This window comes from Argiope bruennichi, chromosome 6, assembly GCF_947563725.1.
Source record: "Argiope bruennichi chromosome 6, qqArgBrue1.1, whole genome shotgun sequence".
Classification (NCBI taxonomy): domain Eukaryota; kingdom Metazoa; phylum Arthropoda; class Arachnida; order Araneae; family Araneidae; genus Argiope; species Argiope bruennichi.
This window is the reverse complement of record NC_079156.1, coordinates 48,609,938-48,634,536: the sequence shown is the minus strand read 5'-3', so window position 1 is coordinate 48,634,536 and position 24,599 is coordinate 48,609,938. Positions and strand designations below refer to the sequence as shown.

General features: G+C 29.7%; 2 protein-coding genes across 4 annotated transcripts in view; one reads left to right on the top strand and one right to left on the bottom strand.

The window, feature by feature from the left end:
• The window catches only part of LOC129971361 (protein kinase C and casein kinase substrate in neurons protein 1-like), a 114,995-nt gene extending 97,448 nt beyond the window's left edge, over nt 1-17,547 (bottom strand). The window contains exon 1 of one of the 3 annotated variants that reach the window (XM_056085050.1): nt 17,473-17,547. The gene's annotated coding sequence lies outside the window, so the exon portion shown is untranslated. Of the gene's footprint in view, nt 1-4,492; nt 4,512-17,472 lie in introns of those variants that run through there. The other 2 variants (XM_056085052.1, XM_056085053.1) reach the window with 2 other exon arrangements.
• Nucleotides 17,548-17,923: 376 nt separating this feature from the next.
• On the top strand, nt 17,924-24,004 carry LOC129971360 (FHF complex subunit HOOK interacting protein 2A-like). Its single transcript, XM_056085049.1, has one exon. It carries the CDS (start codon nt 18,294-18,296, stop codon nt 20,373-20,375), a length of 2,082 nt encoding a protein of 693 aa, XP_055941024.1. The 5' UTR covers nt 17,924-18,293; the 3' UTR covers nt 20,376-24,004.
• The last annotated feature ends 595 nt before the right edge of the window (nt 24,005-24,599 follow it).

Below are 24,599 nucleotides of genomic sequence, written 5' to 3'. Positions count from 1 at the left end.
GAACCTTCATAAACAGAGCATTTATGCCAAAGCATCAAATCTCAAGTCACTTGTCACAGATGTTAATGTCATTCATCGTCCACAGCGGTGCCATAACCAGAAAATGGGTCGACTGACAAGAGGAAGACCGTTATATGATCAGACGAATAATCTTTTCCACTTTTTCCCACAAGAGGATGGGATATCTGCAAAAGCATATGATCATGATTGTCTCCTACTAGCTGCCAAGCATGGAGGTGTATCTATCATGATATGAGCAGTCGTGTTGTGGTTTTCTATTGGTCCAATCGTAACCCTGAAAGGAAGCATCATTGGAGACAAATATATAGCAGATTCAGCAGCCAAGAGCCTTTCTATGATGCAAACTTTGTTTCCTGAAAGGGATGAAATTTTTCAGGATGGCAGTGTCACTATTCATGCAGCAGGGCTTGTCCACTGAACACGAGGATGAAATGAAACATCTAACTTGACCCGTACAGTCCGTAACCACAATATAATCGAAACGTTAAGATCTATTTTAGAGCGTTCAATCCAGAATTAATATCCACCAACGACATATCTGGAATTTCCACAATATCTCCATGAAGAATGGTACAATATTCCTCTCTCAACACTATTCAGTACCAGCATGATTCGATTCACAGGTGAATATCCAAACTATATTACAGGAAAAAAGGTGTCTACGTTTTATTAATAAAGATTCTCGTTTTCGCTTGAGATGTTTCATCATTTTGATAACCACCTGTATTTTAAATACGCGATAGGAAGATTTTTTACTCGCAATGAAATACATATATCAAACACAATTTTATCCATCAGATTTACGTGAAACCTTATCAACTTCGAGATTCTAAAAACATCAACAATCAAAATGGCTAGTAATATTGTTTATCTATTATTCAATAAGCTAGTTGTTAAAATAAGTTTTCAAATTGTTGAATAAACTTCGCATAAAAAGGTCTTAATCAATTTAAGAACAGCTGCATTAAAAGTGCAATTCCTTACTTCTCGGGATAAAAATAACGTGATAACATTTCATGGTTAAAATTATCAATGTAAAATCTTTAAAACAGACACAACTTACTTGAATGAAATACCTTGATATGATAATCTGTAACCATGTCGGTTTCTTACGTTCTTATCAGTCTTATTAAAATTGCAAAGAACAGCTATCTCAAAAAAGATAGAAATGGAATTCTGAGAGAAAGCAAATGTAAAAGATTTTTTGTTACATCCTACGCAAAAATTTTAATTTTGAAATCCTACTGAGTAGATTAAGAGGAACACTATTTTTACTGAAAGCACAGAGTGCAGACAATCAACCTTTTGTTGGTTTCGTTTTGTAGTTGTCGTGTTATCTTATATTCGAAAAGCCGCACATACAAACATTCTCTGAACGAATTTAGTTCGAAATTTGTTAGTAATCAACAAATTTGGTAGGAAGACTGTATATCAAATTTCATTCATTTAGCTCAAAACGTTTTTGAGTTATCTTTGCCACAGACAAACAGGTAGACAGACATTTTAAAAAATGCGTTTTTCGAACACGGGGAGATCTAAAACGTGGAGATACGAGAAAATCTCGAGTTCGAATTCTTTGACGATGAAAGGTGAAACTAAATCTCAAAATTTATCAAAACCCCGAGAATGAATTCATTGACAATTACGATGCTTTCTCTCTACGTATTTTGCATACGAGAAAATAAGGAATAGTGATTACACTTCAGAAATCGCAAAAACATCTAATCTGCTTATTTTTATCAACTGATGGTATGCAATAAAATGGGTGCAAATGGATACATCCCAGTCTCACTCTATCAATTACAAGAAAAAAAAATGCAATTAAAGGAGCCGTTACCTATTTATCGAATATGATCAGAACACAGCTTGATTTCTCGTACACACGTTTGAATGAAGCATAATTCCTTTTTAAACCTCACATCGGCTTACTTCACGAATCGAATCTATTAGTTAAAAAGTTTTTATGGGAGAATTGGTACCATGCCAAAAAATGAAACATAAAAAAAACGTTCAGAAGCATTTATCGCCTAGTTATAAATTATCAACCACTTTGCATTTAAGTGGGATGGTGCATTAAACCACCAACTGCGAACAATTGGTTGCTCGTAAATGAACCAAATATCTGGGTGTTGTTGTGGCACGAGTTAATTATAAAATCAATACAAACAGAAAATAGTTATAATTGTTTTATATTTAGCGAAAAGAAGCTCAATACTTTATCAAAATACAGAATGAGTTCATTATTTTACCACGAATCAGAATATATAGTGGGGCGGTATAGTAAAATCAGACTTTATCCAGATTTTTATTAACTAACTTCTATGTTAATATTGTCATATATTTTTGTTGAAAGTTGAAATTGATTGAGGTGAAATCTACCAACAATATTATTTTCACCTCCTTTGAGTTGGTGGCCCCATACGACGAAATTTTCATCCCCTTCCCCCATTACACATACTTCCCGCCATAAGTATATTAAACTTCAGTGAAATGTTATTATTATCACTCAAAAGTCTATTTTTTTAAAATTATTACTGATATGCTGGGTACGGAAGATTTATTATAGCTGCATACTTTCAAATATATATTTTCGAGCGAATATAATGTGTGTAAACATATTTTAACAACGCTTGGCCGAAAAGTTGGAACTTTTAGAATTTTAACTTTGATATATTTCGCCACGAGATATTATGCACAAGGAAGAAACCACGATAAATTGATGTCGTTTTACAACGAGATACAAGAGCAAAGTGACAGAAATCTTTCCCTGCACAGATTTAACTATGAGAATTTGATAGGTTGTGACAAGTGTAGACTTAGAAATGGAAATCTAAAATATTTTTAAAAGAATGCTGTAAGGATTAGGAAATTTTATCCCTTCACTAGGAGCGGGAAAAAAAGCTGAAGTCATCAGTTTTCTACAGCGCGTTTTAAAAATAATTAAATAAAAAATGGGAATTGAATAATAAAAGAACAAAAATGAAGTTACCACGGACTAATTTAAGATAAAAATTTGGAAATTAAGATTTAAATTAGATTTTAAAATATTACTTCATATTATATATATGAGAGAGAGAGAGAGAGAAGAATTCAAATAAAAAGTATCTGAATCGTGGTTATCAATTTATAGTCTTTCTCAATTTACTAAACAAAATAGATACAAGTTAGTTTGTAAAAAGATTTTTGAAAAAGATGACATTCCATGATTTTAATTCTTAATGTTTCAGGAATTGTCTCTACTCCTGCCTCTTTTTTTTTTTTCGGTCGATTCCTAGATTCCTGCTCCTAGCCAAATTTGATATACTCTTTCACCATCTTATTAAGGAATTAAAGCAAGCAATAATAAAAGAAAAGGAATAGTGCTAAATATATCTATTTGGATATATTTAATAAAAATCAATTTATTTATCCATTATAGTATTTTTTTAAACGCTTAGCTGCCCTATTCTCCCGTTTAAGATAGAGCTTTCATTCTTTTTTTTTTTTTTGCATTTGTTTATCAGTATTATATTATATTATATTATATATGTATATATATATGCGAAAAAAATGTGCATAGAATAAATATTGATCGTCTTATATATATATGTGTGTATGCAAAAATAATTTTGCAGAAGCGTGGCTGAAAAGAAGAAACTTAAAAAATTAATTTCAATTCATTTCACCACGTGCGCGATACTTTGTACTAGGGGACGAAAGACGGAACACGTACGTTCTCATCAAAAGTGAGAGAAATTTTTTTCTTTCTTCAATGATTTTACTATGAGATTCTGATAGGAATTTCTTTGATACGTGTCGACTTAGGAAAGGGAATTTTAGATATCTCTGAAAGAACGCCATAGGCAATAAGAATTTTTATCCCTTTATTCGGGGACTAAGAGTCAGCACATTTACAGAGCGCTTGTTAGAAGTAGTGAAACAAAAAAGTGGGATTTGGATCAGGATATAAGAGAAAATTTTGGATTAAAGTAACATGGGGTAATTTAAGATAAAAATTAGGAAATTAATTACGATTTAAATTAAATTCAGAGATATCATTACACGCACACATAATGAAGTAATAATAATTTTTTTCATTATATATAATTGTAAAATATTAGATTTTTAATATTTATTAGATGTATCTTAAAAACCACGCACAATTTTATGCAGAAGTTTTAGTGAGTCTACAATTTAAAGCAAAAATACTCTTATGTGAAAAACTAGCAGGTAATTTTAACTAAAGAATTAGATAAAAATTATTTCAGCATTCTAAAGATGGTTTTAATTTAATGTGAAGTAACAACGTTATCAAAATATTCTCAGTAGTAATTAAAATGCCAATGCTAAACACTTTCATTGCCATAAAAAGCAAATATTTTTATTAAATCATTTCTTTAAAAGTGCAGCAAAATGTACTAGAGAAACGGGTACTTTCCACCACATAATTCATTTAAAAAACAGAATTAAAAAGAAAACGAATCTTACGTACAAGTGACTGGAATCGGTAGAAAAATCTGATTTAATCATTGCCGAAGCACTTTCCAAGAACAGCTACTTTTATGGCGCTAAAATATGTGCCATTTCACCAATAAGAGCATTGTTTTGTTTCACGCGTATATCAGCCAAAGTAAATAAAATGATTTTTTTTTCTCTCTTTTTCAAGATTATGGCCACGAGAAAGCATAAATAAAAGCGTGTAGTCGATTCCAACAATCAGCGGGGCATACCAACCGTATCTAAACATCAACGCACACGCTATATTGCTATTGGGGCAGGTAAACAGCAGTTAACGTACGATAATTCACGAGCGTGACTTCCTTTTCCTGTGGGACAGTGCAGAAATCGATAGGCACCTGGGAGAATAAGGCACAGAAGTGGTTTTTCTTTCCCTTTCTTTCTTTTTTCTTTTTTTAATATGGTACTAAAATATCCACAGCAATTAAAAATAAAAAAATTCTTGAATAAGACAAAAATTCAGTAATGTGTATGGTAGAAAACAAACGATTTCGGTAGTTGAGATTATGATAAGGATTTCAAATTTTAAGTTTTGATTTAAATATAGGTTAAGACATCTATAAATTTAAAATAGTAAGGAAACAAAAGAACTAACTCCTCAGCTTCCAATGATTGATTCGATTTCGCCAGTCTTTCTTTCATAACAAGCTCATGACCGTCAATACTACACTACGCATCACTTTCGCAAACATTACGTCACTGTGCATTCTCTAAGACAGAAGAGGACCAATGACAGATTTCCTTTCTATTTTATATGAATGCAAATGATTCTTAGAGATACAATATCAATAGTCGCTTGCCTCCCTCAGCTTCCATTTACGGAGAAAATCCAGAATACTTTCACTCATACTTTCTCTTAACAAAAGTGTTCCCAGTGCTAAGAACGGTACTGAATCTGGTATATACATATATATATTTATTTATATTTCCACGATATTATGTAACACCATCCATAATCGCCCCATCTCTATATATTCTAAAGAAATCTCTCTTTCTCTCTCTCACACACACACAAACATTGACACAGTACCCCAGACTGAATAACGGGCCGATTTCGCCATCTTGAATGCACAGCACAATACACATAGAGCAGTCATTCTATGTGTATGGTGCGAGTATAATATATAAAAGCACTTCCTTTGCTTGTGAAGAGGAGTTTCCCAAATTTGATTGACATAGTTAAATTATTGTTACTAATATGGTGGGCGAAGAGCTGGTCAACGAATACAATTGGTTCAATTTTAAATGGGACATACGAAGAATTACTGATAGTAAATATTTCAAATTAATAGCACTTGGAAGCTATGAAAGACTCAATAAATGACAGAGGCTATAAATTGTTAAAATGTGGCTCCTACGAGTTGGCGGCTGACTTTCAATATCAGATAGATTTGTGCATTTTCTGCTAGGATGAAAATTATGAAACAGAGAGCGAGTTGCAAAGAACGAATAGGGTTGTAGTAAATATAATTGCGCTGAATTCGGCGCACCTTTAGTAACGCCATTCTCGTTACTGAAAAAGCGCAATGCAGCCAAATCCTGTCAAATTCATGCCCCTTTCCTCGCTTATCAAAATAGAGCAGTCAGATATGAAATAAATCTTCAGTCAAAACCGCCAACTGTGCAAAATTTAAATAAGTCTTTATTAATAAAATAAATTTTAGTGCGCAATATTTCAAGTGCCGACGAGGATATTTAATGCAACTTAACTCCCCAGTCTGTAGGAATGAATATTATTTTTGCATTGCATTGTAAAAACTCTATATAGTAATAGCAAAACAAAAGTCGGATTTTTGTTAACTATGTTTTTAAAATTATCATAATTATGAAAATAAATAGTATATCATAAAAAACACAATAATATGCTTTTTTTTCTTTTGAATAATTACATATTTCTTTTATTATGATATAATAACTTAATAATATAACGTTATAATATAATAACTTGACTCTTCTCACAAATGTTGGTGTGCATCGTCTACGTTCGTAAAAAAGGTAATAAAGTTTTGGATCCCCTGACTGCGTAATTTTTTTAAAATTACTATTTATATGCGATGTTTGCAAACAAGTCCAAATATCTTTCACACAAATTGAACTGATATTGTTTGACAACGGATTCTAAAACCCCCCGCGCTTTTGCGCATGTGTTAGGACGGGTTTAATGAGTCAAAATAGGGGTGAGAAGAAAGATGAAAGGAGGAGATGTTTACATTTAGCAATAAAATAAACTGGGATTACTCGCGGAATGGATTAAAATAATACGGTCAAAAACGACACGGTACTCGCATACACTTGAAGAAAAAAAATCTAATTGGGAGAAAATAGAGGTCAAAGAAGGACGCAGAATTCTGGAAATGCGCTCATCCTTCCGCGTCTCTCCCCTTAATGAGATAGAATCGTCCAAAAGTGGTCGTCTCAGAATACTGAAACGATGAGTACTATATGTTACACGATAATATTATAATAAAAATCTGAAATTGTAAAAATAAACACACTAAACAGCGAAAAATGAGGGAAGCAATAGAAAATAGACTGATTGCCAATTAGCGGGAATCGCGGGATACGCAGCTGGAGGGTTACAGTAAAGACAAAAGGAGTGGGGGGGGGGCGAAAGGACTAATTTGTCACCATTACATAAGCTAATCAAGTACCTCTTGTTATAATAAACCTTTTTTTTATTTCATTTTATTTCTTAACGCTACAATGCGTTTGCATTGCATTTGGTGGCTCAATAGGAAAAAGTGAAAGTATGTAAATAAAAATGTATCATCTGCTTCCTCTTTCCAAGATTGGCACGGAAGAGTGCAATGGTTTAAACATGATGGTTAATTTGTTCTGAGTATTAATAATCATGACTCACAGTTCGAAATTCACCAATTTGTCAGTATTCTTCTAATTATGATAAGTATAGCTCCTATTTTATTTTTTATAACAAAATGTGTTTTGCATGTTTGCATTTCGATACATTCTATCATATTTCACATAAATTGTAGAAAACATATCCAGGGCTGTTCGAGGAGTTTGTTGACGCTATATTATATTAGCTATAAAGCAAAACCTATAAATAAAGAACAAGAAAAAAAAATGACGAAAATAAAAGATCATGGTTACTGGCCAATTCTTGTCAGAGCATCAGAAAATGAAATTTTCATAAATATGACGTCATGAAACCGATGCAATAGTTCCAGTAACAGATTTAGGTGCTTTGCTGCCCTTGGCAGTGTATATGATGAGGACCCAGTTTCAATATAATAATTAATTCAGTTTCACATTTTCGCACATTTTTAACATTTTAAGCATTAGTTTTAAGTTAATTATTTTTTTACTTTATTAATTTTATAGAATTATATTTGTTATAATTTATTCTGATCCAAACTGCCCGGCATTCATGTCTGTAAATAATTATTGAAGAGGGATTCGGTATTTATAAATATTCTAATAAGTAATGAACGTAGAGGAACATGTAGGAACCAAACCAATTATACTTAATAAAATATTGATATTATGCTAATATTTTATTTTTTTCACACAGTTTTTATTTTTTTCAAAAATTTACTTGGCAACGAGAAAGTTCTCCCCTCCCCCCGTATTTTAATTTGATTTGCTAGCGGCTTCCTCTGAACCTAGCAGATGTTTAGTTGGAAATTCATCATTGAATTCAATTTAGTTTTATTAACATCCCGTTTTAAAGCAATTTTGGGACGGACCTCGTAATTTTGAACCGCGGTCAGATGACGAGGACGACACCTTCCTCCTTCTGAACTTGAAACCTTCCAGTTCCGAAGCCGAGACCTTACTACCAGGCCACTGCGGCCCCAAAAATTCACCATTGACTAAAGCCACCTTTGCTTAACAAAGTATGAAATAGAAACATTTTTTCATTCTTATAAAATGACAAATTTCACCCAATAATAAGTTCCATAGATTACGCCTTATTCTTATCGCATATTGTGCATAGTAGGAAATAGTACGCAACATTTCTGTTGCACAATATCAAATTCATATCAAAGTGTGTTATTAACCAAAACTAGCAATAAATTCTAAGATATCTAGAAACATATTCAAATCGAGGTTAAAAAACACAACAAAAGACATTGTTTAAAAAGAAAGATTTATTAAATAGAAAATGTTTATAAGAAAGCTCTGAATAATATAAAATACCGATTGGCAAGAGATATGAAAGTTTAGCATTGCTACCTATCACTCCATCAGCTGCGAAAATTTCACTCCATTACACCACATCGGTGTTATTTTATCTTTCAAAACACCAAAAACGCAAAAGAATACAAAATCCAAATTTATAACATTGAATAACTGTTCCAAATTCCAAAACATACTTTATAACAGTGAATAATTAAATATGAAATCTGATATATTTTTTAAAAAACTAATCAAGCTTGTGATGTGATCAATTTCCTAGTTACAAAATATCACCGCGTAGCTAACGATGGGTATGACAGATTTAACAAGTTCTCATTAAATCAGAAAGGATAACAAATTTATGCTCGAGCCGTCGAACGCAAATAGAAAGACAGCGTATAGCGGTGTCAAGGACAAAAACTTTCAAAAGGACGAAACAGATGAGTTCATTCCGATAAGGAATAAATACCTAAGTCTTTTGCAAAAACAACGTGAACCTTAAAGATCGAAGTGAAAGATACATATAAAATGACGCACAGAAGAGGCAATCAGTGGCCATATCGTTTAGTTGAAGAAAAACAGTATTGCTCAAGAAGAATGGTTTCGACATATTATTAAATAAGAACAGTGTAAGATGTTAACTGTATCTTCAACTAGACTGATGAAAAAGTAAAAGGTGCGTGAAAAAAATTAGCAAATATGCAATTTTGATAATTTGCAACATATATGCATATTTTATTTATCTAACTTAATACATTTATCAATTATCGTTTTCACTCCCATACGAACAAACCGATTGACAAGCAATTGAACCTTCAAAAGCGACTCAAAAATTTGACACGGAATCAATGATTCTAACGATGCAATCAACCATATGATAAATTTCATTCATTCGATTACTCATTTCCACTTTCTCTTATACATAGTGTTGATAAAGTATAGTAATCGTCAAAAAATTCGGACTCGAGATTTTGACGATTCTCCACGTTTTAGACCACTCTAAAAAAAAAAAAAAAAAAAAAAACCTAGATGGTTGAAATTTGGTATGCGGTCCTTACGCCACATATTTAGATTTCTATCAAATTCTGAACAAAATCCGTACAACGGAAGTCTGTTTACCCGGCCGTTCGAATGTAATTTAATAGGATATTTACAAAACGGAGAGAGCTAAATGGATAAAATTCGGTTCATATGTTTACCATTTATAGAAAAACTACTTATAAAATTTTGAGCCAAATCCAATGATAGGGTTAGCCATCTATTGTTCTGTACTTTTAGAAAGAGTTAAGCCGGCGTCCTGGCATAGGGGTAGCGCATCTTCCCCGTGATCTGGGCGTCCCGGGTTTGAGTCCCGATTTGGGCATGGTTGTTCTTGTTCTATCTGTGAGATGTGTGAATGCACCCTCCTGTAAAAAGGGGTTGTGCAAGCGAATGAGTGATGCGTGAGTAGTCAAGTCGTACTCTTGGCTTTACTTGGCTCTACGATAAAAACAAGAGGCGCTTCCCCTTAGGCTTAAATCGGCTGTCTTTGAACAGCGGGCTTGTCCGTGGCAAGTGCCATAAGAAACAACAACAGAAACAGTTAAAAGTGATAATTCAAATATGCGATGACTTTAATATATAAATTTTTTTTATGGGATTTTGCAACTATAAGTGTAGTTTGGGATCAAATTTTTATTTCAGTCGAGTGAGAAAAACGTGTCTAAAACAAAAAATTAGATTTTTGGACCCACATGCCCAGCAGTAATCGCCAAAAAACTCGCCAAGGATGAGACGATAGATTCATTAAAAATGCTAAATTCATGCCAAAGGTTAATGTTTTTTACCTATCGTACGCCAAGGCGTTCTCTAGGATAACGCCTTTATTACAGTGTATGCGAGAAAGTTTAGGGGAGTTATAAACTCTTGCTGGTTGAGTTATATTAACAATAACTGACGGAAAAAATTCCCTGGGTGGATTTCATCCAGAATTTGACAAAAATTTTCAATTTCTATTAAATGAGCCAATAATGCAATTTTATTCGTCTAATTTGATTCCGGTTTGAGCTATGGAATTCACAAACTGGTTGACAGACGCAATTCTAAAATTGTGTCTTTCATACTCAGGGAGAAATGAAGAAATTTACCAAAATCTCGAATTTGAGTTTTTATGCGATTACAATGTTTTCTCTTTCTATATTCTAAACAAGAGAATGTAATAAAAAGATCTTAATGCATTTTCAGACTACCATTATACTAACAAGATGAATTTATTTAATTCGGCCAAATCTGCATCGCATTTTAGAGATCTTCAAATGCCTAGGCAATTTTTTAGTACTTCTTAGCAAACTAGTTAAAGATAGCATGGCACATCATAAGCTAGTCGTTTTATAACGAATTAAAGAAATATATTTCTCGTTTATAATTAGCTGTATCATATATATTTTGCTATGATCGTATCAAATGTTTATATCCTTTCAACGAAATGCATGAAAAAATAATTGTTAGGTAATTAGTGCTTAGAGACAAGAATGGAAAATTAACCAGCGGCAATGGTCTTCCCAAACATTTTTTTCGCACACTTTCGAATAAATTTGTCATGTCAGAGAATGCCTTACATGGCACTGGCACACAAAAGTAACGAAATATTAACATTTGGCGTGAATTTAACATTTTTATTGAATCTATAGTATCACTCTTGGCGAGCACGCGTTAATAGTAAATATCCAAAAATCTAATTGATAATTTAGATACGTTTTTCACAACCGATTGAAACAAAAACTTGACACGAAACTGCACTTGTAGTCTTAAAATCCCATACTAAATTTGATATTATTAAGTCTTTGTGTTTTTGAAGAGCCATTTTTTTCTAGTCATATTAAGTTAAAATATTTTTAGGCTTGAAATTAGAAAAAGGATTCATTTAGCTTATTAAATAAATTTAATTTGATTAATTAATTAATTTGGTTCATTAATAATTAAGTATCGAATCAAGACACAACATTTTGTGTAAAATAAAGAACTAAAGCATCTAAGTTTCTGTCTTTCTAAAAAAATGTGTCAGAACTTATGCCAACCTACATAAATGCATACGAATATTGATAAATTTGGTGGGAAGCATACTTCCCACGGCCCTAGAAAGGGTTAAAGAAAAGACCGACAGACGGTCAACGCCTTGTAGGATTTGGCTCAAAATTCGATAGTTGTCTACACTATGGATGTTAAAATTTGTGTACCGAGTTTTGCAGTTATAGTGTTAACTTTTATTCAAATAGCTGGACAAACGGACTTCCTCTGAACAGATTTTACTCAAAATTTGATCGAAATCTGTAAATTTGGTGTAAAGACCGTGTACCAAATTTCAATTGTCCAGCCCAAAGGGTTTTTGAGTTATCTTTGTCACAGACAGACAGACGGACATTTTCTAAAAATGTGTTTTCCGAACTCAGAAAGGTCTAAAATGTGACCTGTTCGGATTTTTTGATGAACTGGCATTATAGTTTCTCTATACGAAGTATGCGAGAAAGAAAAAGTACGATCATTTTCAACATTTTATACATCAATGACACTAAAATGTTTTGCTACAATTTTTCAATGTAAACGCAAAATTAATAACCTATTAAGTTTCATTTGAATATATATATATATATATATATATATATATACACACAACGAAAAAGTCCATTCTGTCAACAATGCTTTATATATAATTGAATGAAACTTAATAAAATAATCGAAGCTTGCGCTTATCGGAGCAAAATTTCTAATCATGCACAACAGATAACACGTTATTTGTCCATGAGAGATAGCTGCTCTGATTAATATGGAAATCTTTTCTTCGACGATTAATCTATTATAAATGTAATTCGCAGAAAAAAAAAACTGTCAACAAATGTGTAGTAGAAACTGCAATGGTGAAGACAAACCGATTAGATGCAGAGAAATGCATACACAACTAACCACCTGCTTATGTTCATCTAAAACACTGAGCGATGATGTCATCATAATAGCACGGAAAATTAACTGTCTGTTACGCTTTTTATCGTTCATAAAATAAAAGGAATGAATCACAGGTCGTTTGCAGTATTCAGCTATTAAAACACAGAAGACGAAAGGCTGGATTAAAAAGGACTTTTATAGCTGTTCTGCAAACTTCAGATCTAAGTCAGAGATTCATCCGCATTTTCAAAGATAATTTGCCAGACAAACTTTAAATATTACCCACAAGTAACCCTTTTTAAAAAATAGTTACTTTTGAAGGCCTTTTCTTGTTTTACTGTAGTTCTTGATGGTGGCTGGTAATTAACTTTTAAACCCTTTAATTCACTAAGTCATCTTGATCCTAGTTGAATGCCATAATCGATGCGAAAGGAAAACACTTTACAGAATAAATATTTGACATCTTAGACAGTCCCTTTTGTAGTTCCGGCAAGAGATGTTTCAAAGTAGACCTCTAGTTGCAGCTACATAACTGAAACAACTGCCTCTTCCGACTCTACAAATATATACACCACACGAACGAAACGACACCAGGTTCACATTCACAATGGATCAGCGAAAGAGATCTATCTATGGAATTCATACTTATGATCATCTGATGTAGAAATCGGAACTTTGGCTCCGACTCCCGAACTGTTCATTATAGGAGTTTAATAGCATGACAATATATAAATGTTGATATGTCGCTGTTAATTAATCGCATATATGTTTGATTCAAGGAGTAAAATGTTTTCTAATGACCCTACTGAATGGATGTACGAAATTATTATAATTTCATTATAATAATTTAGTAAAATTACACAAACGATTCAAAAAGAAAAGAAGAAGGGCTCATCAATTTCATACGATATTCTTCGATAAGGATTTTAAATAAAGCAATGAGAACGAAAAACATTTGTTATAACCGAATCTAACCCCCTTTAAAAAGCTTATTATCTAAGGAGTACCGCTTCATATGACATAAAAATACATAATTTACCAAGTTCATTAAAGTCCATAAACTACTGCAATTAAGCTAACCATTACCAATAATGTACTTCGCCTTATTATCGAAATGATTTAGTTCTCCTGTTCGATAAAAAAGTTTGTGTCACGAGCACTTCGAGCAAAGCCAATAGAGTGGTGCACATCAAAAGAGATCGTTAATGTGAAAAACTAGTCGAAATGGAATAGAATATAATGAAAGGCTTGATGTCCATTCCATCCAAATTTCCAATTAGAATGGAGCTCAGTGGAAGAAAGTGGAGAAGTGATTTGAGTTGTAATGTAGCAAAATTTTCACCGATGGAGTAGAGCGATGATAACGTAGGATGTTTGTAAGAGACTGTTCTCAGTGAATGGACGAAAAGAGAAGATAGAATAGTGTTGGCAATTCATTGGTGTGGTATGAAATAATCGTGAATGACTGTTCTAAGATAAATTTGACATTGTTCACATAATCTTCCATTTAAGTAGAAAAACAAATTAATATTTTTATCCGATTATATACGAATATTGAATAATGGATTATAAATGTATATCTTAGCAAATAGTTTTAAGAAAGTGACATCTCACTGATAATATACAGAGTTGCAAATTAGAGATAAATTTGAGTTGCACAAAATAGCATTAAAATCCCATATAATGTGACATCTTGTTACATGAAATGCATCTTGTATAATATGAAAGTTCATTATAATTTACTTAACAGAGGCAATCTAGAGGGTAGAGGGTGAGGTCTCTTTCAGACCTTAATTACTATAAATGTTTCGGCAAGTATCTCTACACTATACTAAGCAAATAAGAATGCTTATGTCTAAATATAGAAAAGAAATATATATATACAGCAAATTCTAAAACAGGATGCAATTCCTGAATTGAAAATCTTTAATAAAATTTAACATATTTTAAAAACATTTCCAGTAAAAATGCTTTTTTTTTTTTTTCGACACAAGAGTGGAAACAAATTTTCATTATCACCATAAACAGATAGTAGTTTATATTTTTAAATAATGATAAACACTTTCAATTTCCAGCTTATAGCCTAATAGTTAATAGTTTCCAAGTTATTAAATAGACAAGTAATAAAATTTATTTCTGTATTTAAGTCTAATCTCTATTAATAATATTAATTGTTGGTGCTCTTTGAGCTAGACCATTTAATTAAAACCACCAACTGTGGAAGGTTAGAATGTAAATCTTTAAGTAATTCTTTTAAAATTTTAATTAACTGAAAATTAAGTAAAATTTTAGTATTTTTCTATGATAACTTCCAAAAAAATTGCTGCACAAAAATGAATTTTATAATGTTTAAAAACATGAAAAAATATCTGTTTAATGATGGAAATATTTGCTAAATTTTGGCAAATATTTAAAAATATATTTTATTGCCTGATTTCCAACAATAGATTACTTTGTTGCCCCGAAATTCAAGTATTTAATTGAGTGATTTTCTTCTATTGGTGGAAGCTAAAGATTCTGTTTAGTATTATGTAGTTTACAGGACAAATAAAAAAAAAAAATGAAGTTACAATATCACAAAATTTAGAAAACTGAATGAATTAGAGATTTACGTTTTTAATAGCACTGTGATGGCACGGGATTATTCCTGATAGAAAGGTGTATAGTAAATAAAGCATTACAAAATATCATGGCATTAATACTAGTCATGGACAAGAAGTTATATCTAAATTACTTATCTGAAAATCAAATATACCCAATAGTCACGGCAAACTAGTTCTAGTCTGAGATGACTAGTCATGAAAAAAATATCAATAGTTATATATCCAAGAAATATTAAACCTAAAAAAACTAAAGACTTCATATAAATTTGATTTAAAGATAGTTTTATTGTTGATATTTCACTATTTTTTTTTCAAAAAATAATTATGTGATCTTTAACTAGATTAAAATAGATTATTTAAAGTAAAATAAGCTTGAAGATTGATAATATATAAATATATTTTCTCACTGTCTATTCCCATATAAATAAATAAGAATAAAATTGAAAAACTAAATCTGGTTTATAGACTTTATTTTAAATTAATTACAATACAAAAATGTATCCTAATTTGTCTTTGAAAGGTAATATCATAACATATAAATTTCATTTAGCACTTTTCCCTATTATTATGACAATAGGCAAAATAGGAACTAAATACAGCTCCTTTAGTAACTAATATTTACAATTAATATTAGCACAATAGGAAAAGTATGATCCTTTAATAATTGCCAATATTAGTCTATTTTCCTTAAAATGTAAATTAAAAGAAATATAATCATTTCATAAGTGAGGAAAAGAAATGATATCCCAGTATTCCTAGCAATCACACATTTTTTTTAAAGATAATTATATTTATCTTGTTAGCATAACAGAGTAAGTTTATAAGGATGGATGAAATTAAATTGATAAAAGAAGCATACAGAAAATGTAAAAATATAGTTTATAAAAAAGTTTTGCATTCTGCCTTTAAATCGGATTTTAACAAATACGTCGACTACGTAACCTCTGTGCATAGAATTTTACAATTTAAAAAAAAAAAAAGCTAGTATTTTAACCTTTTGCTTACAGCAACCCTTATTATATGACAAAAAATATAAATTTGAAATATATACATGTTTCATATCTAATGCATTTGACATGTTTTCAATATTTTTCTTGTGAATTTACTTATAATTAAGTTTTTACATATTTTATTATAATTGACAATTTGAACAGACATTAAAAGTAGAAAGTTAAGAATAACCTTTTAAACAGAATAGAGCATAATATGAGTATAGAAAATTCAAATTTTATTAATAAGTGTTCTAAGTATCTTGGAGTAATAAAAGCATTTCAAAGAAATTAAAGAACATTTAAAAATGTTATTATATTCCACAGAATATCCTTTAAGAATATATGAAGCTAAATTCCATTTAAACTTATGGAGAAAAAACACACACATTAAGATCACATTCAAAGCTAATTAATCATAATGATACACTACACAACATTTCCTGAAGTATGAATTTGAATTTTCAGCGAGTATAGAATTAAAAGAATAAAGAGTTAAACAACAACAATCTCCATTCAACATGAAATTTTATGTTCATAATATTAAAACTTAGACATCTTAATCATAGAATAAATATTTGCTTATAATATATGCTCGCATGACATAATTATCATTCCTATAATTTTTTTTTTATCAATTTTATTTCATTTATATATGATTCACACATTTTGTATAGAAAAAAAAATCACTGCACTTAAATTTAAAAAGGAAATAGAATTATAGAGACAAAATAAATAAATAAAGGTAAATTATGGCTAACCGTCAGTACAGTTCAAAATTTTAATTATAACTAACGACGAAAATTTTTGCATTCATTTTATATCGTGCAAATTCGATTACAATTTTTTTATAATTCTGAATTTTAAAGAAGAAGAAATAAAAGTGCTGCAGATAAAACATACTTACAATTATTTTAAAACAAATTGTAATAACACAAGAAAAAAGAAATTGATTCAAAATTTGAAGTGGGCGAAACACTAGCTGTATTATCAAAACCCATGGCATTTCATTCAAACTCGAAATGAAATTCTTATACAGAATATCTCCTATATATTTTATATGATTTTAAAAGAAATTGTAAGATCCATGTAAATTCCGGGATGACAGAAAACGAAACTTTTGACAGGAATGTTCGATCAACACGAGTTATTTCATTAGCTAATTTCGGCCGGTATTAAAATAATGGACAAATGTTGGGTAGCCTGCATTAATGTAACGCAGAATAAAACATAATTGCTTTATGAAATAAGTTATATCATATGGTAGCAAAACTAAAATCTTTAAATAGAAATTATTTACTTACTTTTCAGACACTATCCATGTAACGTATGCGTCTGTCTAAAGTATCTTATATTTGCATACAAACTTGCAGTTGCCAGTCTTCTCAAAAGAAAATAAAAATAAATTATAGTAGCCCAAAAAATGAAACAAAAATTGCAATAATAAATCAAATGAATTTTCTTTTCTGAAATATTCTTATAACATAAGAAGTTTTCCTGAAGCTTATCTTTGAAATTATATCAAATTTATGAACATTGGTTTCTTGTTTTATGGTGAAAAAAATTTTATAGGTTTTTAAATATTTTGTAAAAATATAATTGAGTAAAATGTTTACTTTTTCTTAAATCTTTCAGTATATTTTAAATTTAAAACACGTTCTCTTAATTTATATTAACTACAAAAATATTTCAAACGGAATATGAGTAAACGAGAAAAGTACTTCGAGTTCTACTTTCTCTTTTTTAAGTGCGGAAGGGTGACAAATGTAAATAATTAATATTTTCACACTTGAAACTGCGATGCAAAGAAATTTTTTGTTCTGAATGCAATTTTGAAGATATCTTTTGGTTTTCTAGGATAAGTTATCTTATTTTTAACATATTCAAATATGATTTTTTCTAACAATAATTACATCTTGACAAATATATTGACACGTCTCAAACTTGCCACCTGGAGTGGTTGTCATCGTTTAAAATAGACATAACAGGTTTATTTCGGCTATATACGAAATAGTGAAATTTAGTGCATTCGTACAAGATTGTTATATTGCAATATAAGAGTTAAGATTGTAAAATTAGATTGAATTGCTGTCGCTTTTAATATGTGATATTAAATTAAATAAATATGTTCAGCCGGTTTACTAATGCCCTGTATAGTGCGGTGGATGCATTAGCACCACCTCACCCTTTGCAAGAAGATTTTGTTTGGCACTGGAAATCAGTAACGAAATTCTTTACCGCTAAAAATGCCTCAAACTCGATTCCAATTGAATCTACTTCTATACCTGGACATTTAATGGAAATGCTGTCGATTTTAGAGCAAGAAGAAATAGAAATTGAAACTGGCAATATTGGTCCCTGTATGGAGTATATAATGCAGCATAAACTATTGGATACTATGTGTGTTTTAGCGACATCTGATGCACCCCCAGGAATGAAAAGATACATGTTCATATTTATTACAAAAACTCTCAAAATCATGCAGGAATCTTTAATTCCTCATGTGAGTGTTTGTGTACCTATTCAGAATTTTATAAAATTATGTGGTGAAATTGTTGCTGGTCCAACTGAACGTGAGGAAATGGACTTCTTGCAGTGTATCTGTGATAAAATAGAGAAAAATCCAGATTTAATCAATTGCTTTTTTCTTGTAAATTGTGAACCTACTTCCCGCAGAAATTCAATGGTTGCGTCAGCATCCAAAGATTGTATTAATTTTGGAAGTTCAGACAAAGAATATGCTTTAATTTCATCTTTATTGAAATTATATCAAAGTCCTGATAATGACATATCTGTTAATGCAAGAGACTCTTTAAAAACTTTATGTTCACGTGCAGATGAAACTATGGCCATAAGTATTGCACAGTTTACAAAACTGAGTCAAGTTCTTTGCTCTAGTGTTGTAACTTTGTTCTCTAATATTCCTAGAATATTAAAAATACATGATATAGAAAATCCTTTGTCAGAAGAAGGTGCTCCAATATCTCCTGACAAGAGAAAATATCTGTGTTATTTACAACAACTTCATTATATTGATTCCCTGATCGAAACAGCACATCATACTATCAGTGATCATTTATCATATAGATTCAAAACAGAGTTCCTTGACATTTGCTTTTATCCATGTTTAGTTGAAGAAACAGATGAAGACAAACTTTTATTTTCCACTACGCTGATTGCTAGTTCTCTTCGAAATGTAAAATCACCAAAGCTGATTGACGCATTTGCAGCATTTTTACTGAACGATGAAAGTGTGGAATTGCCAGAAAAGTCTGAAACAACTGTGAAATCTGTCTTACTGGAACGTTGTCGCAACAGTGATGAAAATGTCGCTCTATCTATATGTAATCTTCAGCTATTTGAAGAACTTCTAGTAAGACCTACAAAATATATACTAGATAATTTAATATTAAAATATATAGATGGAAGAGGTTATTATGATCATGCAGCTTCAGACAGTTGGCTTCAATTTTCTGATGATGACACTTGTAGTCGATATAGTGATGACTTATCATCGAATTCTGGCATGTCCAATAAATCTGTTGCACCTACCTACATTCACCGAATTATTGATGCTTTTATTGCTATTTTACCTGATGATATTAAATCTTGTCAAGATGAAGATGATACCGGTTATGAAACCTACCTTAAAGAAGCACATAGAAGGTTTTTGGAAGTACTGTCCGTTTGTGAAGGTTTTGAATGGCCATTGACTTTTTCTGATAAGGAAGACTGTCAGGTGGGTGCAGAAGATGACTCTAGTTCAGAGTCCCAACCTGAGGCTGATTCTGTTCATTGGACATTTTATGAAGGGGAATTTCTTAAGATGTTATTTGACAAACTTGAACTTATACTGTTTCAACCCTATGAAGTCAATCTTCAGTTGACTGCTATCATTTCCCAAATTGTTTTATTTCCCAATCCCTATATTCATGAATACTTTTTAAATCCTCTCATACCTTATAATCTTGGTGCAAGATCACTTTTCTTAGTCCTGTTTAAAATTTCAGAGGATATACAAAAGGAAGTTCCAAAAATAAGGGGATTTGCTACAAAACTGAAACTGACGCGTAATGCACTTTTGAGTGATGGGAATGAATATGCGACTTTTGAGGAGTCCCATGTATTGGAGGCTTTAATTATTCTTGAAGAATTTTGCAAAGAGTTGGCTGCAATTACATTTGTAAAATACCATGCTATGTCTTAATATTGTTTACTTTTAATTTATTAAATTAGAATTATTTATAAATTAAATTTTTAAAAATAGCATTTAAGGCTTGACTAGACATTATATGTATACCTCAGTATTAAGATAGTATGCATATTTTTCATTTATCAAGGCATTTGTTAAACATTGTATTCCTAATATTGTAATTTTATTAAATTTATTTATTTTGCTACAAAGCTATACTTTTCTTTTTAATATAAAAAGTGATTGAAACATTTTTGAAAATTTAATTCGGCCAAAGGAGTAATATTTTACATTTTTCTTTAAAGAAAAGTAAACATTTATGCACATTTTCTTATGCTCTTTATCAGTACAGTAACTGACAAGGCAAAGCATTTTGAGTTTTTTTAAAAATAAATTCAAGGTATCAAAAATTATAAATTATATTTTTAGATGTTAATAGAATATTTATGTATTTAAATAAACAAGCAAGACTGTGATAATTCAATGATGAGATGATTATAGAAATGTTAATTTGATTATGATTGTTGATTTCAATTCTAAGTCAGTTCGCCAATTTTCAGTGTTTATAAGTATTGAAATGATTACATATAAATTTTATATTTATATGTGTTGTATATGAATATAATTCTACAATTAATATTAAAAATTAAGAAATTATGTTTGATTTCAATATGTAAGTATTATATAAATTATTTTAAAAAATTGAAATCTTACAACGTTTATATCATCATTATTGATAAATTTGGTCTGTATTAAAATAAGCTCCATTTTATATTAACAACTATATTTTAATTTTATACTTATTGAGGATTTTATATATAAATAATTATACTTCATAAAAATAAATCAGTGGTAAAAAATATTTTTTGAGATTCAAACATTGCAACCATATGTTGAACACAATTTAGGTCCGAATTAAGACAAATTGGACTAAGTGCTGCTGTTTAATCAATGGCACTTATTTTCATACATTCATAACTTTTTTAATTCTAAATTGTATTGCAGATATATATGAAGTTATTTGCCCAATATTTTAAATATATTTATAAATAATTATAAAACAAATTTAACTTACTGCCTTTCTTTTTATTAATATATTAACTAAAATCATTATTAATGAAAAAAATATTTGCTTCTTTCTGGCTAATAAAATTAAGAAATTCATCAAGAATATGGTTTGGGATGCTAAATACATTTTAAAACTACTTGTAAATTAGGCAGTATGTTACCTAATGAAGTCTGCTTCTATAATATTAATTACAGTATAATACAACTCTAATTTACCTATTAAGTAAATTAGTCTGAATCTGAAATTTAAACAATGATTTTAAATAATGGCTTTTTTTTCTCTACGCATTTTTAGTTATTGTAATTTTCAGAAACCTTTATATACTTTATCATTAATCCTTATACAATTTTGAGTATGTGTTGATATTTATGGTCTCCAGTTTACTTGGTGATTATCAGATTACACCAAGTTCCATTTTGCATAAGATGACAAAATGGTTGCATTATGGTTTAACTTGTTTGTGTGATTTTTTAATTTTTTTTTGGCGATATATCATGGAGACCATTAATATTACCCTCCCCCCTTTTTTTGTCTTGTTCTGTGTAAAATCTTTATTCAAAATTGTTCTGTTAAAACAAAAATATGCAGAATTTTTATATGATAATGCACACATGTTGTATTAATAAGAAAGTTTCTTGCATTTAAGGATATGATTAGATGGTTTTTGGTTATGGTTTTATTATCAACTTCTATGCATTAAGAAAAGAATGATTTTTGATATAGCATGTTGTTGTTTAATACATAAGATACCGACATTATTTTCACAATTTGATTTATTTTTGTAATACTTTCATACTTATGTTTTAACCAAATCAACTAATTTAATTTATACTTTTGCATTGATTATTGACAGTTGCAGTGAACTGTATGATATAGTTTCAAAAATTTCTCAATGGGTACATAAATAAAATGAATTAACTATGATAATTCTGATGCTTCCATTATGAAGTTTTATATCTAAATTAATTAAAGGAATGCAGATTTATGTTTCAAAAAAATTTAAAATATATTTTTGTAAGATTGTAATGAAATTTTCAACCTAAAAAAACTATATATAATTATGTCAGAATTATTCATATCCTGTGAAATGTGTAAGGTTATTTGAATGATTGTCATCGCTACAACAGAAGATAAGGAACTGCAGTCTTAAAGCCATGATTGATTCAGTTCAATCAATCATTGCCGAGATAACTTGACTTTACATTACTTTGCCGTTAAGGGAAGTAAAAATCTGCTTACTTATCTAGCAGTTTTTCATCCACATATTCATGGTGCTACCTGGTGAAGGTAAAAATATGTGTAAATGATTTTGGTAGGTCTTTTTATTGTTGCATTAATTATCTGAATTTTTCTTTCTTTATGAATTATATTACTGTTTTACTGACAATATAAAGTAAATATAAAATTAATACTTACATAGAATTAACATTAAACTTCTATTTCAATTGTAAATAGTACACTATTTTGATTTGCACAAGCATAGATGTCAAATGCATTGGAATAGCTTCGATTTAATATATAAATTTATTAAATTAAAACTGAACTGCTAAGAAACTTGGGTACATCTAAAAGTATTGAGATGATTTTTTTTTTTTTTTTTTTTTCATTTTAGAATCATAATTTGTTTTGTCTTCTGTTTCCTGGTCTTTATTTTTTCCTAACAGTGCTTCCAGAAATATTCATTTAATATTTTGAATGACATTTTTTTGGTCTTTGACATTTACAGGGGTACTTTGTGGCTTAGGTATCAGAACACTCTTTTCGTCTCATTCTTGGAGAAGAGTAAAAAATATGTTGCGGTCAATGACCGATTTCTTACCGACATATTCTATCTTGATGCTTTACTTTAAAATTGAATTTTTGAGTCTGCATTGAAATATCTAAATACATCTAATGTTTAATGCAAATTTAATTTGAATCTTCTTTCTAATGCTTCTTTTTTTCTGCAATATCTAAAAATTCCCAAATTAACAAATATATATGAATGCACATAGAGAAAAAAAGAAAAGTTGCTAACAACTAATTGTAATTGTATAGAATCTTGGATATGTATAAATTTCATGTAACTGCTCCAAAATTAGATATAACGTTGATACCTTCTTATCACCCTAAGTCATTATAATGCAATGACGAATATAAATTTTTGTAATTTTACTTGAAGTATTATGAGTCATGTACTAATTTTCATCTTATCAAAATTTAATTTATGATTATAGGATTCAGTCATGCTTTTAACTTTTGTATATATAAAAAGATTTTTTAAAAATCTTTGATAATTAAATCGATTTTTAATTATAGTTTATTTCGGAATGCACATTGCAAAATCTCCAAGACTTGCATATTATTCACCAAGGTCAATTGTAAAACCAAACAAACAAACAAAAAAGATTGTTTTTTTGTATGAAGATGCATAGAAATATTGAAAAATAAGCTCTTACATATTTTATTTTGATACCTAGTTAATTGTAACATTTGAATTTTGTATAATTATGATATATGAAACAATTTTCATTTTAATTCTATATTGGTGATATAATTAAGATGATGTATTTTAATATTTAATTTATTCTGAAGTTTTTCACTGATTATACTTTTGCTTTTCAGATTACATAACTTTAGTTTATGTATATTTATATTTTTTACTGTTATTGCATTAAAAAATAATTGTGTAAAAATTAATGTTTTTTAAATTTTTGAAAAATTTCATTTTTTTAAATGTTTGTTGCAGTTTAAAAAAATCCTTTTTATTCCAATTACTTGGTAATAATATTGAACATCAACCATAAAGACAAAATCTAATAGCTGTAATATTTTCAACAATAGAAATATTTTGAAAATATAACAAAAAGTCTACTAAAATTTTTATATCTGTGCTTGTATTGTTACATATTATTATGCTTCAAGTTTTTTTTAAATTACTTCTTGCTATATTAATTTAAATGTATACTAATCCTTTAAGTTTTCATTTCATATATTACCTAAACTAAATAGCAATTGTATGGAATTTTTTATTATATACACAAAAACAATATAATTTGCTTTTGCTTTAAGCATAACATGTTCATAATGTTATTAAATACAAATCTTTTAGTTATAAAAGAGTTGCATATTCTGAGATATTAGGTGAAAATGTATTATTTGGATTGAAAAGCATATTGGTGAAAGAGCTT

What these genes read in the sequence shown, in the direction of transcription:
- LOC129971360 (XM_056085049.1), top strand. Translation starts at nt 18,294, where the DNA reads ATGTTCAGCCGGTTTACTAATGCCCTGTATAGTGCGGTGGATGCATTA.